This window comes from Anolis sagrei, chromosome 9, assembly GCF_037176765.1.
Source record: "Anolis sagrei isolate rAnoSag1 chromosome 9, rAnoSag1.mat, whole genome shotgun sequence".
Classification (NCBI taxonomy): Eukaryota; Metazoa; Chordata; class Lepidosauria; order Squamata; family Dactyloidae; genus Anolis; species Anolis sagrei.
This window is the reverse complement of record NC_090029.1, coordinates 33,899,744-33,924,044: the sequence shown is the minus strand read 5'-3', so window position 1 is coordinate 33,924,044 and position 24,301 is coordinate 33,899,744. Positions and strand designations below refer to the sequence as shown.

Below are 24,301 nucleotides of genomic sequence, written 5' to 3'. Positions count from 1 at the left end.
ACATATTTATACATGGCTATCATATCTCCTCTCAGCCTTCTCTTCTTCAGGCTAAACATGCCCAGTTCCCTAAGCTGCTCCTCATAGGGCTTGTTCTCCAGATCCTTGATCATTTTAGTCGCCCTCCTCTGGACACATTCCAGCTTGTCAATATCTCTCTTGAATTGTGGTGCCCAGAATTGGACACAGTATTCCAGGTGTGGTCTAACCAAAGCAGAATAGAGGGATAGCACTACTTCCCTAGATCTAGACACTATGCTCCTATTGATGCAGGCCAAAATCCCATTGGCTTTTTTTGCTGCCACATCACATTGTTGGCTCATGTTTAACTTGTTGTCCACGAGGACTCCAAGATCATTGATTCAAAGTACTTCCTGGGAGAGAACTTAGGCAGAACTTGGACATTTACTTTTTGAAAATAATTTCTTACAGTTGTAATTCCAAAGTTTACAAAGTAATTGTGTCATTTTTACTTGTAACTCTTTTCTATCTCTCAAAAACAACTAAAATATTGTTGAAGACTTTCATGGGCAGAATCACTGGGTTGCTGTGAGTTTTCCGGGCTGTATGGCCATGTTCCGGAAGCATTCTCTCCTAACGTTTCACCCACATCTATGGCAGGCATCCTCAGAGGTTGTCAACCTTCCTGTTTAAAGAGCTCAATTGGCTGCCATTTATTTTCCAGTCGTAATTCAAAGTGCAGGTTCTTACCTACAAAGCCCTGAACGGTTTGGGACCCACCTACCTGCGTGACTGCATTTCCTTCTACGAACCCTCACAATCTTCCGGAGAGGTCCTCCTCTCATTCCCACCTCCATCGCAAGCGACGAGGGAGAGGGCCTTCTGTGTAGTGGCCCCTCGGTTCTGGAATTCACACCCCAGAGATATTAGGCAAGTCCCCACCCTGGCAATCTGAAAACTTGGCTGTTCCAATGTGCCTTCAGTGACTGATTATATGATAATCCCTGACCAAACTGCCCTCATAGAATTGTAGAATCAAAGAGTTGGGCCATCCAGTCCAACCCCATTCTGCCAAGAAGCAGGAACGTTGCATTCAAATCACCCCTGACAGATGGCCATCCAGCCTCTGCTTAAAAGCTTCCAAAGAAGGAGCCTCCACCACACTCCGAGGCAGAGAGTTCCACTGCTGAATGGCTCTCACAGTCAGGAAGTTCTTCCAAATGTTCAAATGGAATCTCCTCTCTTGTAGTTTGAAGCCATTGTTCCGCGTCCTAGTATCCAAGGAAGCAGAACTTGGACATTTACTTTTTGAAAATAATTTCTTACAGTTATAATTCCAAAGTTTCCAAAGTAATTGTGTCATTTTTACTTGTAACTCTTTTCTATCTCTCAAAAACAACTAAAATATTGTTGAAGGCTTTCATGGGCAGAATCACTGGGTTGCTGTGAGTTTTCCGGGCTGTATGGCCATGTTCCAGAAGCATTCTCTCATGACGTTTCACCCACATCTATGGCAGGCATCCTCAGAGGTTGTCAACCCTCCTGTTTAAGGAGCTCCATTGGCTGCCATTTATTTTCCGGTCGTAATTCAAAGTGCAGGTTCTTATCTACAAAGCCCTGAATGGTTTGGGACCCGCCTACCTGCGTGGCTGCATTTCCTTCTACGAACCCACATGTGCCGTCATGCCTGGGGTCTATAGATCTTAATGAAAGAGGCATGGACATGACATCTCTCCCCAGGGGATTGCTTCTTGCCCTCCTTTAGGAAAACTGGAACTCCCAAGGACCAAAACACTGTAGATAACTCAAAATAGGTTTTATTGTTTGCAAACAGTTATCCCTTTAAGGCAATAAGCTGGAAGTTTCAAAGGGGTAAAGGAAAATATACATTACAGTCTCTGGTTGTCTTGGGTCCAAGGAGTTTGCAGCTGAGAAGCTTTTCCAGGTCCCTCTTTCTCAATGGCTGTGAATATCAGCATAATCACAACCCCAATTCCAATGGCCTATATTTTGAAGGCACAAAGCCTTCCTCTGGTGCCAAGGAACTGGTTTGAAGGCGCTTGAGACTTCTCAATGTCGTCCAGGTTGATCTGAACATGAAGCATAAGTCTCAAGGATAAGAACCTCAGAATTGGTGCTGAGAGGTAACTTAATCAAGAACTTTTAGAGCCAAGTCTCTCTTTCACATCCATCTGATAGAAAGTTTGATGGTGGAATGAAAAAAGGAAACACTGTCCTGCTCCAGGAAGAGGTGGAGGCAAGCAATTGAGCTGAGGAAGCAATATAACTGGTGCAAACAACATTGATTGACAGCTATAAATAACCAATCAATCCAACTATACATTTACAGGGTAAAAAGGCAAAATCAGGCATGATACAACAATTCAAATCTTGCAACTTACACTTCTACATATAGGTGGTGCCACTCGCACCGTCACACCACACAATCTCTCTGATCTTCCGGAGAGGCCCTCCTCTCGTTCCCGCCTACATCGCAAGTGCGACTGGTGGGGACGAGGGAGAGGGCCTTCTGTGTAGCGGCCCCTCTGCTCTGGAATTCACTCCCCAGTGATATTAGGCAAGTCCCCTAGTTCCAAAACACCTCACTACCTCTGAGGATGCTTGCTATAGATGCAGACGAAACGTCAGGAGAGAATGCCTCTAGACCAGGGATCCTCAAACTGTTTAAACAGAGGGCCAGGTCACAGTCTCTCAAACTGTTGGAGGGCCGGATTATAATTTGAAAAAAACATGAATGAATTCCTATGCACACTGCACATATCTTATTTGCCATATATAACAAATATAAACTTATTAGTATTTCAGACGGAAGTGTGGGCCTGCTTTTGGCTGATGAGATAGGATTGTTGTTGTTGTTGTTGTTGTTGTTGTTGTTGTGTGCTTTTATGTCATTTCAGACTTAGGTTGACCCTGAGCGAGGGCCGGGTAAATGACCTTGGAGGGCCGTATCCGGCCCCCGGGCCTTAGTTTGAGGACCCCTGCTCTAGACCATGGCCATATAGCCCGAAAAAACCTACAAAAACCCAACAAAATAACATATTTGAACAGATAATTAATGTCTATTGTAGGTTTACATTATGATAACATATTTCTATATTATCCATTCACATTCTTTACAGATTCAGTTGGATTTATATACATGTGTAATAATGTCCAGGGTGGGAAAGAGAACTTGTCTGTTTGAGGCAAGTGGGAATGTTGCAATTGGCCAGCTTGATTGGCGTTGAATGGCCTTGCAGGAAGCAGCCAGGCTTTGAAGCTGCAAGGCCATTAATGCTAATCAAGCTGGGCAATTGCAACATCCACACATACCTCAAACAAATAGAGTTCTTTCTCCCACCCTGGACATTATTCCACAGATATATAAACCCTGTTTGACTAGTTTCCAATAGACTTCGCAACCTCTGAGGATGCTTGCCATAGATGTGGGCAAAACGTCAGGAGTGAATGCTTCTGGAACATGGCCACAGCCCGGAAAACTCACAGCAACCCAACTAAAATATTCCTTACTGTTCAAAAACATTCTGAATGCTGCAAGACACTGGCCTGTAATGCAAAACACACGTGTTCCTCTTGCCTGCCTTTCTCTTCTGAGATTTCCATTGTGAATATGAGAATAGCTCAAGGGGAACTTGCTAAGTAGCCAAAGTCTTGATATATAGTTAGTGGCTTATCTCACTGACTCTTTGCAAAGGTTAAGTATCTTTCGGCTACCGAGGATCAAACTCATTAATCTGTTAGATGCTGTAAAGCATGGGTGAGTCAAGTGATTATTTTTAGATGGGAGAAGGCTAGAAAGTAGAAATTTGGATTGGTTTCACAGGAAATGGACATTGCATTTTGAATTATATATAAAGTCCCGCCCCTTGGGCACGTTGGGTCAGTTTACAATCATATGTGGTTATGACTGTTTGGCCCGGAAGAGGTTTTCTAAATACTAAGTATGAAAAAAAATCCAACTCTATTGAGCATCCATATGTGGTTAATTCCTCAGCTTTGGGTCTGCAATAGGTAAGACCAGGCATGGGCAAACTTAGGCCCTCCAGGTGTTTTGGACTTCAACTCCCACAATTCCTAACAGCCTCAGGCCCTCTCCTTTTCCCCCTCAGCCACTTAAGCAGTTCAATATAAGCAGGTGTGCATGTAGCTTAGTAGCCCTCAGATTGAGAGAAACACCTCAATGAGTGAGACATCAGTCTGAGAGAGCCCTCATTGTGAGGTAGGCCTCAGTGTGAGAGAGGCTATAGTGGGAGAGAGGCTTCAGTGGGAGAAATGCCTCGGTGTGAAAAGGAACTCAACTCTATTAATCTCTATTAAATCAACTCTATTAAATCAACTCTATTAAGCATCCATATGTAGTTAATTCCTCAGCTTTGGGGCTGCAATAAGTAAGACCAGGCATGGGCAAACTTGGGCCCTCCAGGTGTTTTGGACTTCAGCTCCCACAATTCCTAACAGCCTCAGGCCCTCTCCTTTCCCCCCTCACTTGCTTAAGCAGTTCAATATAAGCAGGTGTGCATGTAGGTTAGTAGCCCTCAGACAGAGAGAAATGCCTCAGTGAGTGAGGCAGCAGTGTGAGAGAGCCCTCAGTGTGAGAGAGGCTTCAGTGGGAGAGAGGCCCCAGTGGGAGAAATGCCTTGGTGTGAAAAGGAAAGGGCTTGAAGCTGTTAGGAATTGTAGGAGTTGAAGTCCAAAACACCTGGAGGGCCCAAATTGGTTCAAGTCTGGGTAATAATAATAATAATAATAATAATAATAATAATAATATGAGGATTTAAAGATCAAACTGCAAAGACTCTGGCACAACCCAGTAAAGGTGGTCCCAGTGGTGATCGGCACACTGGGTGCAGTGCCCAAAGACCTTGGCCTGCACTTAAACACAATCGGCACTGACAAAATTACCATCTTCCAGCTGCAAAAGGCCACCTTACTGGGATCTGCACACATTATTCACCGATACATCACACAGTCCTAGACACCTGGGAAGTGTCCGACGTGTGATCCAATACAGCAGCCAGCAGAGTGATCTTGTCTGCTGTGGACTCATCTTCTTGTGTTTCAAATAATAATAATAATAATAATAATAATAATAATATATTTATATCCCACCTCCATCTCCCTTAGGGAGCTCGGGGCGGCTAACATGAGGCCAAGCCCCACAATTACAATAAGGCAAAAGAAAACAACATAAAATCATAAACTAATACAACAAATAGACCACAACAAAAATAAAAAGAAAATAATACAAAATAAACACAAGATATAACATAAATAACAAAACAATAACCAAGCAGGCAGGGCCAAATACAACGAATAGGATTTTTCAAACCCTGGGTGAGTTGGATGAGTAGAGTATTGTCCTCCCAACCCTGCTACATGCCTGTGAGATATGGACTGTCTATAGACGTCACATTCAACTCTTGGAACAATTCCCTCAGCGCTGCCTCCAGAAAATCCTGCAAATCTCTTGGGAAGACAAGCAGACAAATGTCAATGTGCTGGAAGAAGCAAAGACCACCAGCATTGAAGCAATGGTCCTCTGCCATCAACTCTGCTGGACCGGCCATGTTGTCCAGATGCCCGACCACCGTCTCCCAAAGCAGTTGCTCTACTCCGAACTCAAGAACAGAAAACGGAATGTTGGTGGACAGGAAAAGAGATTTAAAGATGGGCTCAAAGCCAACCTTAAAAACTCTGGCATAGACACTGAGAACTGGGAAGCCCTGGCCCTTGAGCGCTCCAGCTGGAGGTCAGCTGTGACCAGCAGTGCTGCAGAATTTGAAGAGGCACGAATGGAGGGCGAAAAAGAGAAATGTGCCAAGTGGAAGGTGCGTCAAGCTAACCCCGACCGAGACCGCCTTCCACCTGGAAACCAATGCCCTCACTGAGGGAGAAGATGCAGATCAAAAATAGGGCTCCACAGCCACCTACGGACTCACCAGAACATTGATCCTGGAAGACTATTATACTCAGACAACGAGGGATCGCCTAAGTAAGTAAGTAAGTAAGTAAGTCCAATCTAGACCCTGTTCTTATCGGCAGAAGATAAGACTTCTCTTAATCATTGTGCTCTTCTTGCATAGTTTAGTATTTTTCCAAACATATGTGTCCAGTTTCCTAACTTGGTGGCCAACGTATGCTTTCTTTTTCCTTAGGTTACTGCCAGGGGAAAGGTTACCGTGTTGGCTTTGGCGAATGCTCTGGAAAAGTGCTCCCAGCCCGACCTATCTAAGGTTCCTCGGCATCTGATAAAGATCTCATCTTCAAAGGTTTATAAACCAATAAAACTGAAGGTTTTGAATGTGACACATGACTCCCTTCCTGGCTTTAAATGTGAATGACTGAAAGACTTCGGATCAACCCTCCCATTTGCCCTTTCGTGCAAGATTTTATTCTTTTTTCATAAATATTTAGGGAAATCCACATGAATAACATCCTCAAGTGGGCATAATGGGACTTCACATAGCCCGAGGATGATGGTCCTCTAAGTGTAGTGTCTTGGCAGTGGTTATGTGGGTGGCTGTGGAGTCCTATTCTTGGTCCGCATGTTCTTCCACGCTGAGGACTATAAAGGAGATGAACGACCACTAGGGCAGGGTGGACAAGCAAATCCCACCACTGCCACCAGTGTAACAAAGATCAGCGACACACTGGACAGGAGGCAAGACTAATCTCAACCTCTGTCCACTAGTGTGAAGGGTGTTAACGTTCAGCTGGACACTACTTTAACGAGAATATATGACTGTGACAAAGGGGGAAAGACCCTCTTATCCCACCTCAGAGATATTGTTAAGCGACCAACTGATTTAACGTTGTTAATGACCGATGTATTAGGTAGATTCGCCACCACCACCTCAATATATGTCTGAGGAAAACATAAGTGTGAATGTGAAATAGGTAAAGAGTATTTAAGCCCTAGGTTTTCCTTCAATGGCTGCTTCTTTCGCTGACTGGACTGAAATAGAGTTGTATTTAGGCTAGCTGAGATCTGATAATTGTGACAGACCGAGGCAGACACCAGCTTAAAGATGGAAATCAGAAACAGGTTTATTTAAACTTAGTGAACAAATGAACTCTTCATAAGAGTGGTACAAAAGCGTAATGCGTTTCAGAGGCTTAGCTGGTTTAGACAAACAGTCTTCTCTCAAGACTTTAACTTTGGTTCCCCAGTGAGTTCCTTGCCTCACACTGGCCACTACACTGACACAGTGTGTCCTTGGGAACAGCCCACTGACTGCCTCACAGAGCAAAATAGGCTTTCCTTCACTGACCCTACTCTGTACAGTGAACCAGGAACCTTTGCCTTTCCTATGCTCTAACCCTCAAGGCTCACTTCAAAAGTTCTCCCTGTCTAAATTCCTCTCAGCTCCCTCTCCCTAAAATACTTCTTCTTGTTTAAAGCCCTTCCCCCCAGTTTGTCAAATAAGACAGCCTTTTTTCCCTCTCAAAGCTAACTCCTCTTCTGACTGCTCTGGCCAATCAGGAGTCGGCTGACTCCTCCCTCTTGCCTCTTAGCTCTCCTGCCTATCTCTGAACATGTCAGCTACTGTCTTTCCAGGCTTCGGCCTTCCTGGCAAAAGGTTAGATTCATGACAAGGACATCCGTTTCCAGATGGAAGGCGGTCCCAGTCAGGGTTGGCTTGACATGCCTCCTTCCTCTTGGCACATTTCTCCCTTTCGCCCTCCATTTGTGCCCTTTTGAATTCTGCAGCATTGCTGGACACAGCTGACCTCCAGTTAGAGCACACTCATGCCTCCTTTTTCTATAATAATAATAATAATAATAATAATAATACTTTATTTATACCCCGCTACCTACCATCTCCCCAAGGGACTCGGTGCGGCTTACATGAGGCCAAGCCCAAAATACAACAATACAAGCAATAACAACAACAATACAAGCAATTAAAAAAACAACAAGACAATAAAATCATAAAATAAGCATTATCAATGGGACAGCACACTTTAAAAACTATGGGTAGGCCATGTAATTGAAATTAAAAAATAATGCTGGACATGGGTAAAAGAAAATAATGGGGCAGGTTTGTGGAAACATACAAGCAGACCTAAAAACAATATGAAATGCCTTTGTAGAATTTAGAATCATAGAGTTGGAAGAGACTTCATGGGTCATCCAGTCCAACCCCATTCTGCCAAGAAGCAGGAAAATTGCATTCAAAGCACCTCCGACAGATGGCCATCCAGCCTCTGCTTAAAAACCTCCAACGAAGTAGCCTCCACCACATTCCGGGGCAGAGAGTTCCACTGCTGAACGGCTCTCACAGTCAGGAAGTTCTTCCTCGTGTTCAGATGGAATCTCCTTTCTTGTAGTTTGAAGCCATTGTTCCGCGTCCTAGTCTCCAAGGAAGAAGAAAACAAGCCTGCTCCCTCCTCCCTGTGATTTCATCTCACATATTTATACATGGCTCTCATATCTCTTCTCAGCCTTCTCTTCTTCAGGCTAAACATGCCCAGCTCCTTAAGCCGCTCCTCATAGGGCTTGTTCTCCAGACCCTTGATCCTTTGAGTCGCCCTCCTCTGGACACATTCCAGCTTGTCAACATCTGCCTTCAATTGTGGTGCCCAGAATGGGACACAATATTCCAGGTGTGGTCTGACCAATGCAGAATAGAGCATGAGGAGCATGACTTCCCTAGATCTAGACACTATACTCCTCTTGATGCAGGCCAAAATCCCATTGGCTTTTTTTGCCGCCACATCACATTCCTGGCTCATGTTTAACTTGTTATCCACGAGGACTCCAAGATCATTTTCACACCTCCTGCTCTTGAGCCAGGCCTCATCATCCCCCATTCTGTCTCTTTGCATTTCATTTTTCCTGCCTAAGTGGAGTATCTAGCATTTGTCCCCATTGAACTTCATTTTGTTAGTTTTGGCCAATCGTCTCTCAACTACCAAGTTTCCAAACTCTGTTTTGTCTGTTTGTTAAAAATTTGTTTAAAATGTAATACAATTGCCTGGTTGATACTGACACGATAAATAAATCTCTCTAATCTGTTCAGATCGTTTTGGATTCTGCTCCTGTCTTCTGGAGTATTTAGTCTTCGAGGGAATATCACTCACATATTACCATCTATTATTAAACTGAGTTTGTTTAGCACAGCTGGTTAATCACCAGCAACTATAAGATCTGTCAACCGAAAGGTTGCAAGTTCAAAGCCCCAGGTCGGCGTGAGCTGCCAACTGTCAGCCCTGCTCACTGTTTACCTAAGCAATCGAAAACAGCTTTAGCTGTAATTAGAGAAATTAGGTACCGCTAAAATTGGGGAGGTGTTTTACGATGCCATAAAGAAAGATGATCATAAAAAAGGTGGGCTACCAAAAAGAAGGAGGAAGTCCTGACAGCTCTTCGTCATAGAGAATAGAGCAACAGCACCCCCGTGGCTGGACTCACCTTCCATGGCGCCGAAACAGCTGGACACCGAGTCGAAACAGCACACCTCCTTTCTGTTTTGTCTGTCTGTGTATTGTCTATACCTGTGTTTCTCAACCTTCTTAATGCGGCCACCCCTTAATCCAGTTCCTCATGTTGTGGTGACCCCCAACCATAGCATTAGTTTTGTTGCTACTTCATAACCTTAATTTGGCTACTGTTATGTATTGTAATGTAAATATCTAATATGCAGGATTTTCATTCACTGGACCAAATTTGGCACAAGTACCCAATATGCCCAAATTTGAATACTGGTGGGGTTGGGGAGAAAGGGGGTTGATTTTGTCATTTGAGAGTTGTAGTTGCTGGGATTTATAGTTCTCCTACAATCTAAGAACACTCTGAACCCCACCAATGATAGAATTTGGCTAAACTTCCAATGGCTAACAGAAAATACTGGAAAGGTTTGGTGGGCATTGACCTTGAGTTTTGGAGTTGTAGTTCACCTACATCCAGAGAGCACTGTGGACTCAAGCAATGATGGATCTGGAACAAACTTGGCTCACAGACTCAATATGCCCAAATGTGAACACAGATGGAATTTCGGGAAAATTGACCTTGACATTTGAGAGTTGTAATTGCTGGGATTTATAGTTCACCTACAATCAAAGAGCATTCTGAATCCCCCCAATGATAGAATTGGGCTAAACTTCCCACACAGAACCCTATGACCAACAGAAAATACCCCTCTGATGTCCCCTCGTGACCCCCCCCCCCCAGGGGTCCCGACTCCCAGGTTGAGAAACACTGGACTCTATACAAAAGTGGCATTGAATGTATGCTGTGTTTGTGTATTGTGATCCGCCCTGAGTCCCCTTCGGGGTGAGAAGGGCGGAATATAAATAAAGTGTTGTTATTGTTGTTTAAAAAGACACTTGCAACATACAGCTCATAGGAAACCTGCTACAAAACAGGAGTTTTTTTGTTGAGTTCCAGGGCCAGAGAAGCAGATGGCGGAAACAGAAGAACGGCCTGCCTCAGGGGAGCGTGCTTGCTCCATCCATGTTCAACATCTACACAAATGACCAGCCACTGTCAGAAGGGACAGAGAGTTTCATCTATGCTGATGATCGTGCCATTACTGCTCAAGCAGGGAGCTTTGAGATGGTTGAACAGAAGCTCTCCGAAGCTCTAGGTGCGCTCACTGCCTATTACAGGGAAAACCAACTGATCCCCAACCCATCTAAAACACAAACATGTGCCTTTCATCTCAAGAACAGACAAGCATCCTGAGCTCTGAGGATTATTACCTGGGAAGGGATCCCACTGGAGCATTGCAGCACACCCAAATCCCTGGGAGTCACTCTGGACCATGCTCTTACCTACAAGAAGCACTGCCTGAACATCAAGCAAAAGGTGTGTGCTAGAAACAATATCATACAAAAGCTGACTGGCACAACCTGGGGATCACAACCAGACACAATGAAGATATCTGCCCTTGCGCTTTGCTCCTCTGCTGCTGAATATGCATGCCCAGTGTGGAACACATCTCACCACGCTCAAACAGTGGATGTGGCTCTTAATGAGACATGCCGCATTATCACGGGGTGTCTGCGCACTATACCACTGGAGAAATTACACTGCTTAGCCGGTATTGCACCACCTGACATCCGCCGGGAAGGAGCAGCCAATAGTGAAAGGACCAAGGCAGTGACATCTCCAGCTCATCCCCTGTTTGGGTATCAGCCAGCATGTCAATGACTTAAATCTAGAAATAGTTTTCTAAGATCTACAGAGACACTCGCTGGAACACCTCAGCAAGCAAGAGTCGAAAAGTGGCAGGCTCAAACCCAGAACCTCAACCCATGGCTGATACCAAATGAGAGACTCCCCCCTGGGCACACAGAAAACTGGGCAACTTGGAATGCGCTGAACAGACTGCGCTCTGGCACCACGAGATGCAGAGCCAACCTTCAAAAATGGGGCCACAAAGTGGAATCCACGACATGCGAGTGTGGAGAAGAGCAAACCACTGACCACCTGCTGCAATGCAACCTGAGCCCTGCCACATGCACCATGGAGGACCTTCTTGTGGCAACACCAGAGGCACTCCAAGTGGCCAGATACTGGTCAAAGGACATTTAATAGAATACCAAGCTTGCAAACTTTGTGTTTTGTCTGTTTGTTTGTTTGTTCTGTCAAAAATGTAATACAACTGTTCGGTCACCTGACACGATAAATAAAAAATCTCCAGCCCATCCCCTGTTTAGGTATCAGCCAGCATGTCAATGACTTAAATCAAGAAATAGTTTTCTAAGATTTACAGAGACACTCGCTGGAACACCTCAGCAAGCAAGAGTCCAAAAGTGGCAGGTTCAAACCCAGATCCTCAACCAATGGCTGATACCAAATGAGAGACTGCCCCCTGGGCACACAGAAGACTGGGCAACTTGGAAAGCGCTGAACAGACTGCGCTTTGGCACCACGAGATGCAGAGCCAACCTCAAGAAATGGGGCCACAAAGTGGAGTCCATGACATGCGAGTGTGGAGAAGAGCAAACCACTGACCACCTGCTGCAATGCAACCTGAGCCCTGCCACATGCACAATGGAGGACCTCCTTGAGGCAACACCAGAGGCACTCCAAGTGGCCAGATACTGGTCAAAGGACATTTAATCAACTACCAAGCTTGCAAACTTTGTGTTTTGTGTATTTGTTTGTTTTTGTTAATAATGTAATACAAATGTCTGGTTGCTCCTGACACGATAAATAAACATACATTGTCGAAGGCTTTCATGGCCGGAATCACTGGTTTGTTGTAGGTTTTTTCGGGCTGTATGGCCATGGTCTAGAAGCATTCTCTCCTGACGTTTCGCCTGCATCTATGGCACGCATCCTCAGAGGTTGTGGGGTCTGTTGTCGAAGGCTTTCATGGCCGGAATCACTGGTTTGTTGTAGGTTTTTTCGGGCTGTATGGCCATGGTCTAGAGGCATTCTCTCCTGACGTTTCGCCTGCATCTATGGCACGCATCCTCAGAGGTTGTGGGGTCTGTTGTCGAAGGCTTTCATGGCCGGAATCACTGGTTTGTTGTAGGTTTTTTCAGGCTGTATGGCCATGGTCTAGAGGCATTCTCTCCTGACGTTTCGCCTGCATCTATGGCACGCATCCTCAGAGGTTGTGGGGTCTGTTGTCGAAGGCTTTCATGGCCGGAATCACTGGTTTGTTGTAGGTTTTTTCGGGCTGTATGGCCATGGTCTAGAGGCATTCTCTCCTGACGTTTCGCCTGCATCTATGGCACGCATCCTCAGAGGTTGTGGGGTCTGTTGTCGAAGGCTTTCATGGCCGGAATCACTGGTTTGTTGTAGGTTTTTTCGGGCTGTATGGCCATGGTCTAGAGGCATTCTCTCCTGACGTTTCGCCTGCATCTATGGCACGCATCCTCAGAGGTTGTGGGGTCTGTTGTCGAAGGCTTTCATGGCCGGAATCACTGGTTTGTTGTAGGTTTTTTCGGGCTGTATGGCCATGGTCTAGAGGCATTCTCTCCTGACGTTTCGCCTGCATCTATGGCACGCATCCTCAGAGGTTGTGGGGTCTGTTGTCGAAGGCTTTCATGGCCGGAATCACTGGTTTGTTGTAGGTTTTTTCAGGCTGTATGGCCATGGTCTAGAGGCATTCTCTCCTGACGTTTCGCCTGCATCTATGGCACGCATCCTCAGAGGTTGTGGGGTCTGTTGTCGAAGGCTTTCATGGCCGGAATCACTGGTTTGTTGTAGGTTTTTTCGGGCTGTATGGCCATGGTCTAGAGGCATTCTCTCCTGACGTTTCGCCTGCATCTATGGCACGCATCCTCAGAGGTTGTGGGGTCTGTTGTCGAAGGCTTTCATGGCCGGAATCACTGGTTTGTTGTAGGTTTTTTCAGGCTGTATGGCCATGGTCTAGAGGCATTCTCTCCTGACGTTTCGCCTGCATCTATGGCACGCATCCTCAGAGGTTGTGGGGTCTGTTGTCGAAGGCTTTCATGGCCGGAATCACTGGTTTGTTGTAGGTTTTTTCGGGCTGTATGGCCATGGTCTAGAGGCATTCTCTCCTGACGTTTCGCCTGCATCTATGGCACGCATCCTCAGAGGTTGTGGGGTCTGTTGTCGAAGGCTTTCATGGCCGGAATCACTGGTTTGTTGTAGGTTTTTTCAGGCTGTATGGCCATGGTCTAGAGGCATTCTCTCCTGACGTTTCGCCTGCATCTATGGCACGCATCCTCAGAGGTTGTGGGGTCTGTTGTCGAAGGCTTTCATGGCCGGAATCACTGGTTTGTTGTAGGTTTTTTCGGGCTGTATGGCCATGGTCTAGAGGCATTCTCTCCTGACGTTTCGCCTGCAGGCGAAACGTCAGGAGAGAATGCCTCTAGACCATGGCCATACAGCCTGAAAAAACCTACAACAAACCAATAAACATACAGCTTATTAAATTCAAAGAACAAAGACAACCTTGCATACTTTTATTGCCAATCCGTTTCAAAATAGCCGCACTGGTGTCAACCACAGCACCCTTTGCCCTCGTTTCCTACAGTCTATTTGCCGGTATCTATTCCTAGAGATTTGCCATGTACACATTTTAGCATCTATTGCTCATTTCGGTTATGAATAATGATTTAAACACAGAGAAGGTGCTTCATAGAGGATATATTAGAAAAAGCTTGGAAGACAGGCTTTTGTGCTACTTGACACGCAATCATAATAGTCCTTTCCCTCTTTAAACCCCGGAGGCCACTACATAGAAATAGGTTAGAGGGTCACGTCGTGAACATCTGGAGGAAACGCTCATCAGTGTCACCACGATTTGTCCTGTGCGTCCTGGAAAAGCAGGAGAATGTTCTGTGCCTTCCTCCCAATGAGGCGACCATCCGCATTGTGCTTGTCTGGCTTGGTCCATGTTGTTGTCGCTTTGCCTCCGCAGCGCATCAGTCATCCAGGTGTTGCTCCTCCCACGTGGACGTGGGGATGGCACTGTAAGGGTCCATGATGACTTTCGCGCAACGGATGATCATGACAATCAGGAAGAGGCACAGGAAGACAAAGCATGCTAAGGTTAGTCCTTTGTCCACATCAACAAAGGCAGGTTCGGGTGTTGGCTCTTCCATTGTTTATGTCTCTCCACATCAGGGTTAATTTCCACTGCTACCATCATTTTACACCTGCAAAAGGTAACAACGGTGTGTTAGCGAGGAGTAAAGCGTAGAAGAAAATCCACGGGACAAATGGTCAACATTCATGCTGTTTTTGAGGATGCATTCATACATGAGCTTCTGAACTTGCTGATCGAAAAGTCACAGGTTTGAATCCAAGGAGCAGTCTGAGCTCCCGCTGTTAGCCCCAGCTTCTGCCAACCTAGCAATTCGAAAAATTATTTATTTATTTATTTAGAGCTTTTATAACCTGGTCTTCTCAACCTCCGAAGAGGGACTCAGGCCGGCTAACAACAGAAACATTCATTCACAAATAAGCTAAAACATAATAACATCATAATACAATAATACATTAAAATGCATTACAAAACAGATCATACAATTACATAAGGCCAGGTCGTTAGAGTAAAATCACAAATTCATCATCATCCACCAGTGTGGTCAGCCGTTATTGACTCGATCATCATTCTGAGAATGCTATATTCCAGAGCCAAGATTTTACCGGCTTTCTGAAAGTCAGGAAGGAGGGGGCAGATCTAATCTCCATCGGGAGAGAGTTCCAGAGCCAAGGCACCACCACCGAGAAGGCCCTGTCCCTCGTCCCCACCAGACGCGATTGCGAAGGTGGTCGGACTGAGAGCAGGACCCCTCCAGAAGATCTTAACAACCTTGATGGTTCGTAGGGGAGAATCCGTTCGGACAGGTAAACTGGGCCGGAGCCGTTTAGGGATTTATAGGTCAATACCAGCACTTTGAATTGTGCTCGGAAGCTAATTGGCAGCCAGTGGAGCTGACGCAGCAGAGGAGTAGTATGCTCCCTGTACCCCGCTCTTGTTAGTAATCTGGCTGCCGCTCATTGGACTAATTGCAGCTTCCGGGCAGTCTTCAGAGACAACCTCACATAGAGAGCATTGCAGTAGTCTATATGGGATGTAACCAGAGCGTGGACTACCGTGGCCAAGTCAGACTTCCCAAGGTACGCACAAGTTTTAATTGTGCAAAAGCTCCCCTGACCACCGCTGAAACCTGGGGTTTCAGGCTCAGCGATGAGTCTAGGATCACTCCCAAGCTGCGAACCTGCGCCTTCAGGGGGAGTGGAACTCCGTCAAGCACAGGCTGTAACCCTATGCCCTTTTCGGCCTTTCGACTGACCAGGAGGACCTCTGTCTTGTCTGGATTTAGTTTCAATCTGTTAGCCCTCATCCAGTCCGTTACAGCGGCCAAGCACCGGTTCAGGACTTGAACAGCCTCCTTAGTAGCAGTAACATGCAAATGTGAGTAGATCAATAGGTACCGCTCCGGCAGAAAGGTAACTTTCTGCCCTGGAGTGTGGCAGAGGCTCCTTCTTTTGAAGCTTTTAAACAGAGGCTGGATGGCCATCTGTTGTGGGTGCTTTGAATGCAATTTTCCTGCTTCTTGGCAGGGGTTGGACTGGATGGCCCACGAGGTCTCTTCCAACTATGATTCTATGATTCTAACAGCGCTCCATGCAGTCATGCTGGCCACATGACCTTGGGGATGTCTACGGATAATGCTGGCTCTTCGGCTTTAAAATGGAGATGAGCACCAACCCCCAGATTCAGACACGACTGGACTTAATGCTAGGAAAAAACCTTAAACCTCTGAGGTTAAACCGCTGAGCTGTTGAACTTGTTGACCAAAAGGTTGGCAGTTCAAATTCAGGGAGCGGGGTGAGCTCCTGCTGTTAGCCCCAGCTTCTGCCAACCTAGTAGTTCAAAACATGCAAATGTGAGTAGATCAATAGGTACCACTCTGGCAGGAAGGTAACAGCGCTCCAGGCAGTCATGCAGGCCATATGACCTTGGAGATGTCTACGGATAACGCCAGTGCTTCAGCTTAGAAATGGAGATGAGCACCAACTCTCAGAATTGGACACAACTGGACTTAATGTCAGGGGAAAACTTTTACCTTTACCTTACCTTGTGCACTCTATAGGACCCTCCCTACTAGACCTTGTGGTTAGCCTTGGGATCCCTGTTCTCACTGTCAATCGAATTTATTTGAGAGTAAATCCCATTGGCATCCAAATGAGGTTTTGATGTTGATGGGATTTAAATCTTCCTTTAGTTTTCAGCACCGTTACCTTTCCACTGGAGCGGTACCTATGAATCTACTCACATTTGCATGTTTTTGAACTGCTAGGTTGACAGAAGCTGGGGCTAACAGCGGGAGCTCACGCTGCTCCCCAGATTCAAACTTGCAGCCTTTCAGTCAACAAGTTCAGCAGCTCAGCAGTTTAACTCACTGCACCACCGGGGAAGTCATGCCGGGCACATGAACTTGGAGGTGTCTAGGGACAACACCGGTTCTTTGGCTTAGAAAACCTTTACCTTTACCTTAGTTTTCAGTGGTATATCAACACCAGGCATGGGCAAAGTTTCTAACTTGGGGTCCTCATGGTGGGCCGGAGTGGGGTAGGGGGGCCAAGAGGGAGGGGGTTCTCTGCAAATCCCTTTGCTACCCTTTCCTCTCCTTCCTCTTCTCTTTTGGAGGCAGAACATGAAGGAAAGACGGGAAATGTTTGGATCCCAAAAGGGTTCTTGATCAGGATGAGACGGTGGACAGGAGAGGAAACACATATCCATTAGACTCCGTCTAATAGAATCCTAGAGCTGGAAGAGACCCCCAAGGGCATCTAGTCCAACCCCCTGCTGTGCAGGAAGGCGCAATACAAGCACTCCCAGTAGACAACATCTGCAGAAAAGCCTCCAGAGAAGGAGACTCCACCACATGCTGGGGTTGCCTAGGCCACTCTCCAACAGCTCTTACTCCCAGGAAGTTCTTCCTAAACTTTGCAGTCAAATCTCTTTCCCTGCCATTTGAAACCATTGCTTCCTTGTGCCCTGGTCTCTAGAGCAGCAGAAAGTCAGTTTTCCCCTTCCTCCTCAATAGGACGTCCTTAATGGTTCTCATGTTCCTTCTCTACCTTGTCTTCTCCCAGCTAATCATCTCCCAGGAGGAAAGGAGGAAGGAAAAAGAGAAGCAAAGAGAGAAGGAAGGAAGAGAGGAAGGGTAGAAAGAAGGAAGAAAGGGTGAAAGAGATAGATGGATGGATGGATGGATGGATGGAAGGAAGGAAGGAAGGAAGGGTGGGTGGGAGGGAGGGAGGGAGAGAGGGTGTTCCAGGAGCTCCAAATTTATTTGCTTTCTATTAAATGTTTGGTTGCAGTCCTGGGTTTCAGGGACTCTGCAGATAGGTGGCTTCTTTTGGTTGCAGTCATAGGGCAAGTCACCTGTCCATCATCATTAAGTTTTGGTCCCGCCCCTTGCTCAGGGCAATTGGGAAGGGAAAGGAGCCATTTTTTAGTTAGTCTCAGCAAGGAAAGCTAATGTATAGGACGTGTGTAAGCTTCCCCTGTAAAAAAGCTTCAACCTTTAAGAATTTCCAGGAAAACAGCCCTAAAGACCAAAGAACTCCAGCTGGAGAACATCTACTGCCTTGCTGGTTGGTCCACTTGGCGTTCGAGACACAGTTCGACCCGGAAGCGGAGCCCACATCAGTAAGGGTTAGATTACAGTCAGCCTGGAAGAAGTTAAAAAGGGGATTTTCCTTTAAAGAAGAAGTTATTGAAGACAGTTGCCTGTCCTTCGTGGGCAAGATTAGGAATTCACCAGTTGCCTAAAAGCTTGAAATCATTTGTTTAACTTTGTGAAGACAAGAGAAGTTTCTGTTTGATTGTTCATTAATAAAGGACTTTGTTATACTTCACAAGCCATCTAAAGACTATTTGTGGTGAAAACTGTCTGAGAACTTCTCTTTAGGCCCCCTGGCTTCCCGCCGGGCAAAGGTTGCACGTCCTAAAGACAATTCTTTACAAGCCCAGCTTGCGACAGAACAGAGGGAGAGAGGAAAGAGAGAAGGAAGGAAAGACAAAAGGGAAGGAAGGGCACAATGTGAAGGACATACAGCCCTGTGCTTTCTCCTCACCCTGGTGAGATGCTGCAATGGCTGTTCAGGGAGAGAAGGAAAAGAGAAGGCAGACAGAGAGCAGTGAGACAGCAGAAGAGAAATGAAGCTGCGCTCTCAACTCTCCAGCGATTCATTACAAGTCTGTGATTAGAGCCCCATTTCTCCTCCCTTAGCTGAAGAACTGAACAGCTCGGTCATCTTTCTCATCTCCAGTCGGTGACCATGTTAGCAGTGCCAGCTCCTCAGGCATCATCCTCAAATTCTGCATAACTGTGTGTGATCTGAAGTTTTGTCGCAAACAGGATTCCAGCCACTGTGTGCCAGGACTGCAACCCTCTTTGCGACGCCAATGCCAACCTCTATTTTCCAGGCAAAAAGGAACTGACCTGATCTGCAGTGTGGGTTCCAGCTGTGTGAGGAAAGTTTCCTTGTCATGCACCCTGGGTCAGGTTGAGAGGCGAAGGCTGGGACTCCTGCAGTAAAAGAAGAAGACATTGTTATAATATTCTAACCATATCTCCTGCAGCTTTCGTGAGGAAAATTTTTATTTCTCCGTTTTACTTATCTATGAGGGCTGAATGAAAAGTAATGCCTCCACCTTCATTACTTGGGTTTGGATGGAAATATTTTAGTAAATCAAACGCAGAAATAATCATTAGAATGTGCTCTTTAACTACCACTATTCACTTTTCCACGTAACCACCAGACAATTGGATACATTTCTGCTAACGATGAACAAGTTTTCTGAAGCCGTCATGGAAGAAGTCGACACTCTGTTTCTGCAACCCATCATGCACAGATCTTCCGATAGCCAAGCAAAGCAATAATGTGACCCACGTGTTCTTGTGAAATGCCGATTGTGCTTGTTCTATTACGGTTGTACCAGGAGCTCCAACTTTATTTGCTTTGTATTAAATGTTTGTTTGCAGTCCTAGGTTTCAGGAATTCTGCAGATAGCTGGCTTCCTTTGGTTGCAGTCATAGGGCAAGTCACCTGTCCATCATCGTTAAGTTTGGTTCGGCCCCTTGCTCAGGGCAATTGGGAAGGGAAGGGAGCCATTTTTAGTTAGTCTCAGCAAGGAAAGCTAATGTGCAGGACGTGTGCAAGCTTCCCCTGTACAAAAGCTTCAACCCTTAAGACCTTCCGGGGGAGAACAGTCTTAAGAGTCTCCAAAGATTTCCAGGAAAACAGCCCTAAAGACCAAAGAACTCCAGCTGGAGAATATCTAAGCCTTTACTGGTAGGTCCACTCAGTGCTTCGAGACGCAGTTCGACCCGGTAGCGGAGCCCACATGAGTAAGGGTTAGATTACAGTCAGCCTGGGAGAAGTTAAAAAGGGGTTTTTTTCCATTTAAAGTAAAGAAGAAGTTATTGAAGACAGTTGTCTGTCCTTCGTGGGCAAGATTAGGAAATCACCAGTTGTATAAAGCCTGGAAGCATTTGTTTAGCTTTATTGAAGACAAGAGAAGTTTCTGTTTGATTTTTCATTAATAAAAGATTTTGTTATACTTTACAAGCCATCCAAAGGTCATTTGTGGTGGAAAACCTCTGAGAACTTCTCCTTGGGCCCCCTGGCTTCCCGCTGGGCAAAGGTTGCACGCCCTGTTCCAAAGGAAATTCTTTACAAGCGAGCGACAGAATAGTGCTTGAAATTTTTCTCTTGAGTGATACAATGATTGTCCTGAATCAATCTGTCAACCTTTTGCTTGTGAAACTCAGTGGTTGCTGTCACAGGACGTCCAACTCTTTGTTTGTCACGCAAGTCAGATGTTCCCACCTCGACATCTTTAAACTTACTTGCCCAACAACGCACAGTACTCACACCAGCACAATCACCATAAACAGCTTGCATTCTCTGATGAATCTCCTTTGGGGTGACACCTTCTGCTGCCAAGAATTCAATGACTGCACATTGCTTAAGTTGTGTTGACTGACCATCTGCACAAAGTTTCATACTTCGCAATTTAACAACACAACCATTCGATGCTAAGGAATTGGAACTGTAAAGGAGAGTCTACTGAACAAGCCAGTACTTGCTGCATACAAATACTGCCACCTGTTGAGGCATTACGAAGGTGGAGGCATTACTTTTCATTCAACCCTCGTATGTCTGCATTCCTGAATTGTGTTAATCCTTTGCTGGCATCTATAGCTGTTACAGATAAGTCTGGCATTAGGTACATCTTTAAAATATACACAGAGAGCACCATGTCAAATTCCAGCCTCATTCTATCAAGGAGCTGATAAATGAGGAATTAAAAAAAAACCTTGCAAGGTCAAATAGAAAACAGAACAAAAAATCCATTTAGCAGTAAAGGTCAAAAAGACGTTCAGAGTCGAATCCAGAGTGTTTTATCTGTATATATAAAAATGTAATGTTCGTTTGTGGGATTAACATAACTCAAAAATGACTAGACAAATTGACACCAAATTTGGACAGCATAAACCTAACAACCCAATGTATGTCCTTCACTCAATTTTTTTTTGATTTTGTCATTTGGGAGTTGTAGTTGCTGGGATTTATAGAACACCTACAATCAAGGAGCATTCTGAACCCCACCAACAATGGAATTGAACCAAACATGGCACACAGAACTCCCATGACCAACAGAAAACACTAGAAGGGTTTGGTGGGCATTGATCTTAAGTTTGGGAGTTGTAGTTCACCTACATCCAGAGATCACTGTGGACTCAAACAATGATGGATCTGGACCAAACTTGGCACAAATATTCCATATGCCCAAATATGAAGTTTGGGGGAAATAGACCTTGACATTTGGGATTTGTAGTTACTGGGATTTATAGTTCACCTACAATCAAAGAGCATTCTGAATCCCACAAACGACAGAATTGGGGCAAATTTCCCACACAGAACCCCCATCACCAACAGAAAATACTTAAGGCCATCCAGTCCAACCCCCTTCACCAGGGCAAGAACATGTAATCAGAGCCCTCCTGACAAAGAGCCATCCAGCCATAGATATAGATAGATATGATTCACACACACACACAGAGAGAGAGATATATAGTATCATAGATTTGAAAGGGACCCCTAAAGAAGGACAATTATATGTTGCATATTCCAGAGTAGGCAAACCAGACACTCTCCACATCAACACTGACAAAGCAACAACAAGAAATACTGTTTACTCACAAGCATAAAAAAATTACATATATTAGAAACCAACACTTTCTCATTACTTTATTTTCCAGATCACCAGACTGGGCCACAGCAACGCCTGGCAGGGGACAGCTAGTATATGCATATACACACACACAAAACACATATACACAGACTGGGCCACAGCAATGCATGGCATGGGACAGCTAGTACTAATATAAAAGTACCTCTCTTTGCATGAGTTGGACAAGATTTCAACCTGTGGCCAGGGACAATAGGAAAAGATGAGTTTGGAAACAGCAACCCAAATGGAATCCTGCTTCTCACCAAATGTGCCGAACACCATCTTGTCATCACAAACATGCCAGTAAAACAAGCTTGAGACATCATGGAACTACCCCTGGTCAAAGCATTGGCACCTAGAATATGTCATGATATGTGCCAGAGATGGCTAGGACTGATGCTGATGACTGCTGGACAGATCACATGTTAATTCGATCCACAATGGCCATCAAGATCACCCCCCAAAAGCAAACGCCAAAGAAGAAAGATAAGATAAAATAAACACCTAAGCCCTTCAAGAGCCCTCCAAACTAACCCTTCTCAAAAAATACTCAAGGATAATTTACCTATAGAACATCCATAATTTAACCATAGTGTTCCTTTGCATTTCCTCGGGGTTGCTGTTGGTCAGGCAGGTAACTCTGAAAAAACCATTATAAGAACTATTGGAGTATTGAGTTATATAGATAAAGAAGATCACCTCACTACCTCTGAGGATGCTTGCCATAGATGCAGGCGAAACGTCAGGAGAAATGCCTCTAGAACATGGCCCTATAGCCCGAAAAAACCCACAAGAACATAACTGAGATAGATAGATAGAATAGCAATTGTGTAATCGACCAATTGAGTTATAGATAGATATTGAATCACTGAGTATTATTGAGCATTACTTCATCTCCAAAGCTAACCTTGAGCAATAGATAGGGGAAAAAACCTGCTTTTTTCTAACCATAGCAGCTCAGGGTTAGGGTGAAAAGATCCCAGGATTTTCTTCTGCCTTTTTGGGAAAAGTTGCCTCAGTAACTGAAGGAAAGGAAAGAAAGATCATCTCTATGGTTTCACCAATTGACTGTTTTGTTTGTAACTGTAACAAGCTGTGCCAAGTCTGCAAGGACTTTGAGAAATAAATATTCTGTTTTGATATTCAAAGCCTGTAGTAGCCTCAGTTGCTGGGAATCTCAAGCTTCTAAAGAAAGACCCCCACGGTCCGCCCAGACAAAGAGAAAAGCACATCTTAGCTTTATTTTTATAGGGTCTGGGTGTGACGGCACAAAAAGGAAGGAAAGAACATCAATATGATTTCACAAGTTGACTGTTTGTGTTTGTAACTTCAACAAGCTGTGCCAAGTCTGCCAAGGACTTTGAGAAATAAATGTCCTGTTTGATGTTCAAATGTGGACTGGCCTCAGTTGCTGGGAATTCTGAGTTTCTAAGTAAGGCACCCGCAGTTCACCCGGATAAAGAGAGAAGCACATCTTAGTTTTAACTTTATAGTTTCTGGGTGTGACGGCACAATCAATATCTATTTTTCCAATATCTCTCCATCAAAACGTCAAAACATCCGGGTGTCCTCTGGGCAACGTCATTGCAGACAGCCAATTCTCTCATTCCAGAAGTGACTTGCAGTTTCTCAAGTCAGTCCTGACACACACAAAAACCCTATGGAGTGTTTTCAGAAGAGGTTTGTCATTCTCTATATAAGGCTGAGGCACTGTGACCAGCCCAAAGTAGCCCAGTGGGTTTAATGGCTGGGCAGGGATTTGATTCCTGATCTCCAGAGCCATATAGTCCAATGCGGAAACTGCCAGACGACACCAGCTCTTTCAAAATGATGCCAATGCAATTGCTTCTAATTTCAATTCTCGGTCCATTAAACAGCAGCTGAAATGATTGATCACACTGTAATGTCTATAGTCTTCCAACTTCGATTTAATAACTCTTGCTTCTTTGATTATAAAGTGAAATATTGCTGATGGATGTGGACAGGCTGGCCATTCCAAGTGCCTGGAAAGCAAGATTCGCCTGGAAATATGCATTGTCCTTTTTTGTTCGCATTCTTTCTGAACAGATAACAACAGAAGACCCAACATTGCCCCTGGAATGTCTTGGTTTGTCTTTCTGTTTCTCCTTTTTCTATCTTGTTGTTTCTTTTGTGCCATTTCCTTCTATTGCTGGCGCAATGTAGAGAGAGGCGCGCCATCTCTTATGTTCCCCTTTTAATTCGTGACAGTTCTAATGCTCTTGCCGCCCTCGAGAGCCAGAGATCTTAGATAGTATTTTCCCGATACGTTTAACCTGTGGTCCTTCAGGAAATCAATGGATATTTTTAGAGTTGTTCCAAAATGGAATTTTACAAATCAGTAGTCTAGAAAGAGAACACTTTGCAAAGATGGCTCTTTTGTGTCCTTCAGGCAATCTCTCTTCAAGGGATCTATGCTCTGCTGCATCTAACACATCCATTCCCCTGAATGGTGAATCGGAATTATAGGCAAAGGATGAATTACAGAGTTCAAAACAAGGAGCAAAAGTTCAAAACAAAGAGCAAACAACAAATACAAGTTCTGAGGATTTGCAAAGAGACACCATGGTGTAAATGGGTTGACTGGAAAGACATGTGTCGGCACTGAT

General features: G+C 45.0%; 2 protein-coding genes across 3 annotated transcripts in view; one reads left to right on the top strand and one right to left on the bottom strand.

Annotated features, from left to right (window-relative positions):
- The window catches only part of FAH (fumarylacetoacetate hydrolase), a 36,182-nt gene extending 29,894 nt beyond the window's left edge, over window positions 1-6,288 (top strand). For both annotated transcript variants that reach the window (XM_067471441.1, XM_067471442.1), the window contains exon 14: window positions 6,138-6,288. In XM_067471441.1, coding sequence (XP_067327542.1) covers window positions 6,138-6,214 — 77 coding nt within the window. In that variant the 3' untranslated portion in view covers window positions 6,215-6,288. The remainder of the gene's footprint in view (window positions 1-6,137) is intronic.
- Window positions 6,289-13,858: 7,570 nt separating this feature from the next.
- Window positions 13,859-24,301, bottom strand: part of CTXND1 (cortexin domain containing 1) — a 29,510-nt gene continuing 19,067 nt past the window's right edge. The window contains exons 2-3 of the mRNA XM_060755857.2: window positions 18,877-18,963; window positions 13,859-14,568 (exon numbers count right to left, since the gene is read on the bottom strand). Coding sequence (XP_060611840.1) covers window positions 14,335-14,514 — 180 coding nt within the window. The 5' untranslated portion in view covers window positions 14,515-14,568; window positions 18,877-18,963 and the 3' untranslated portion in view covers window positions 13,859-14,334. The remainder of the gene's footprint in view (window positions 14,569-18,876; window positions 18,964-24,301) is intronic.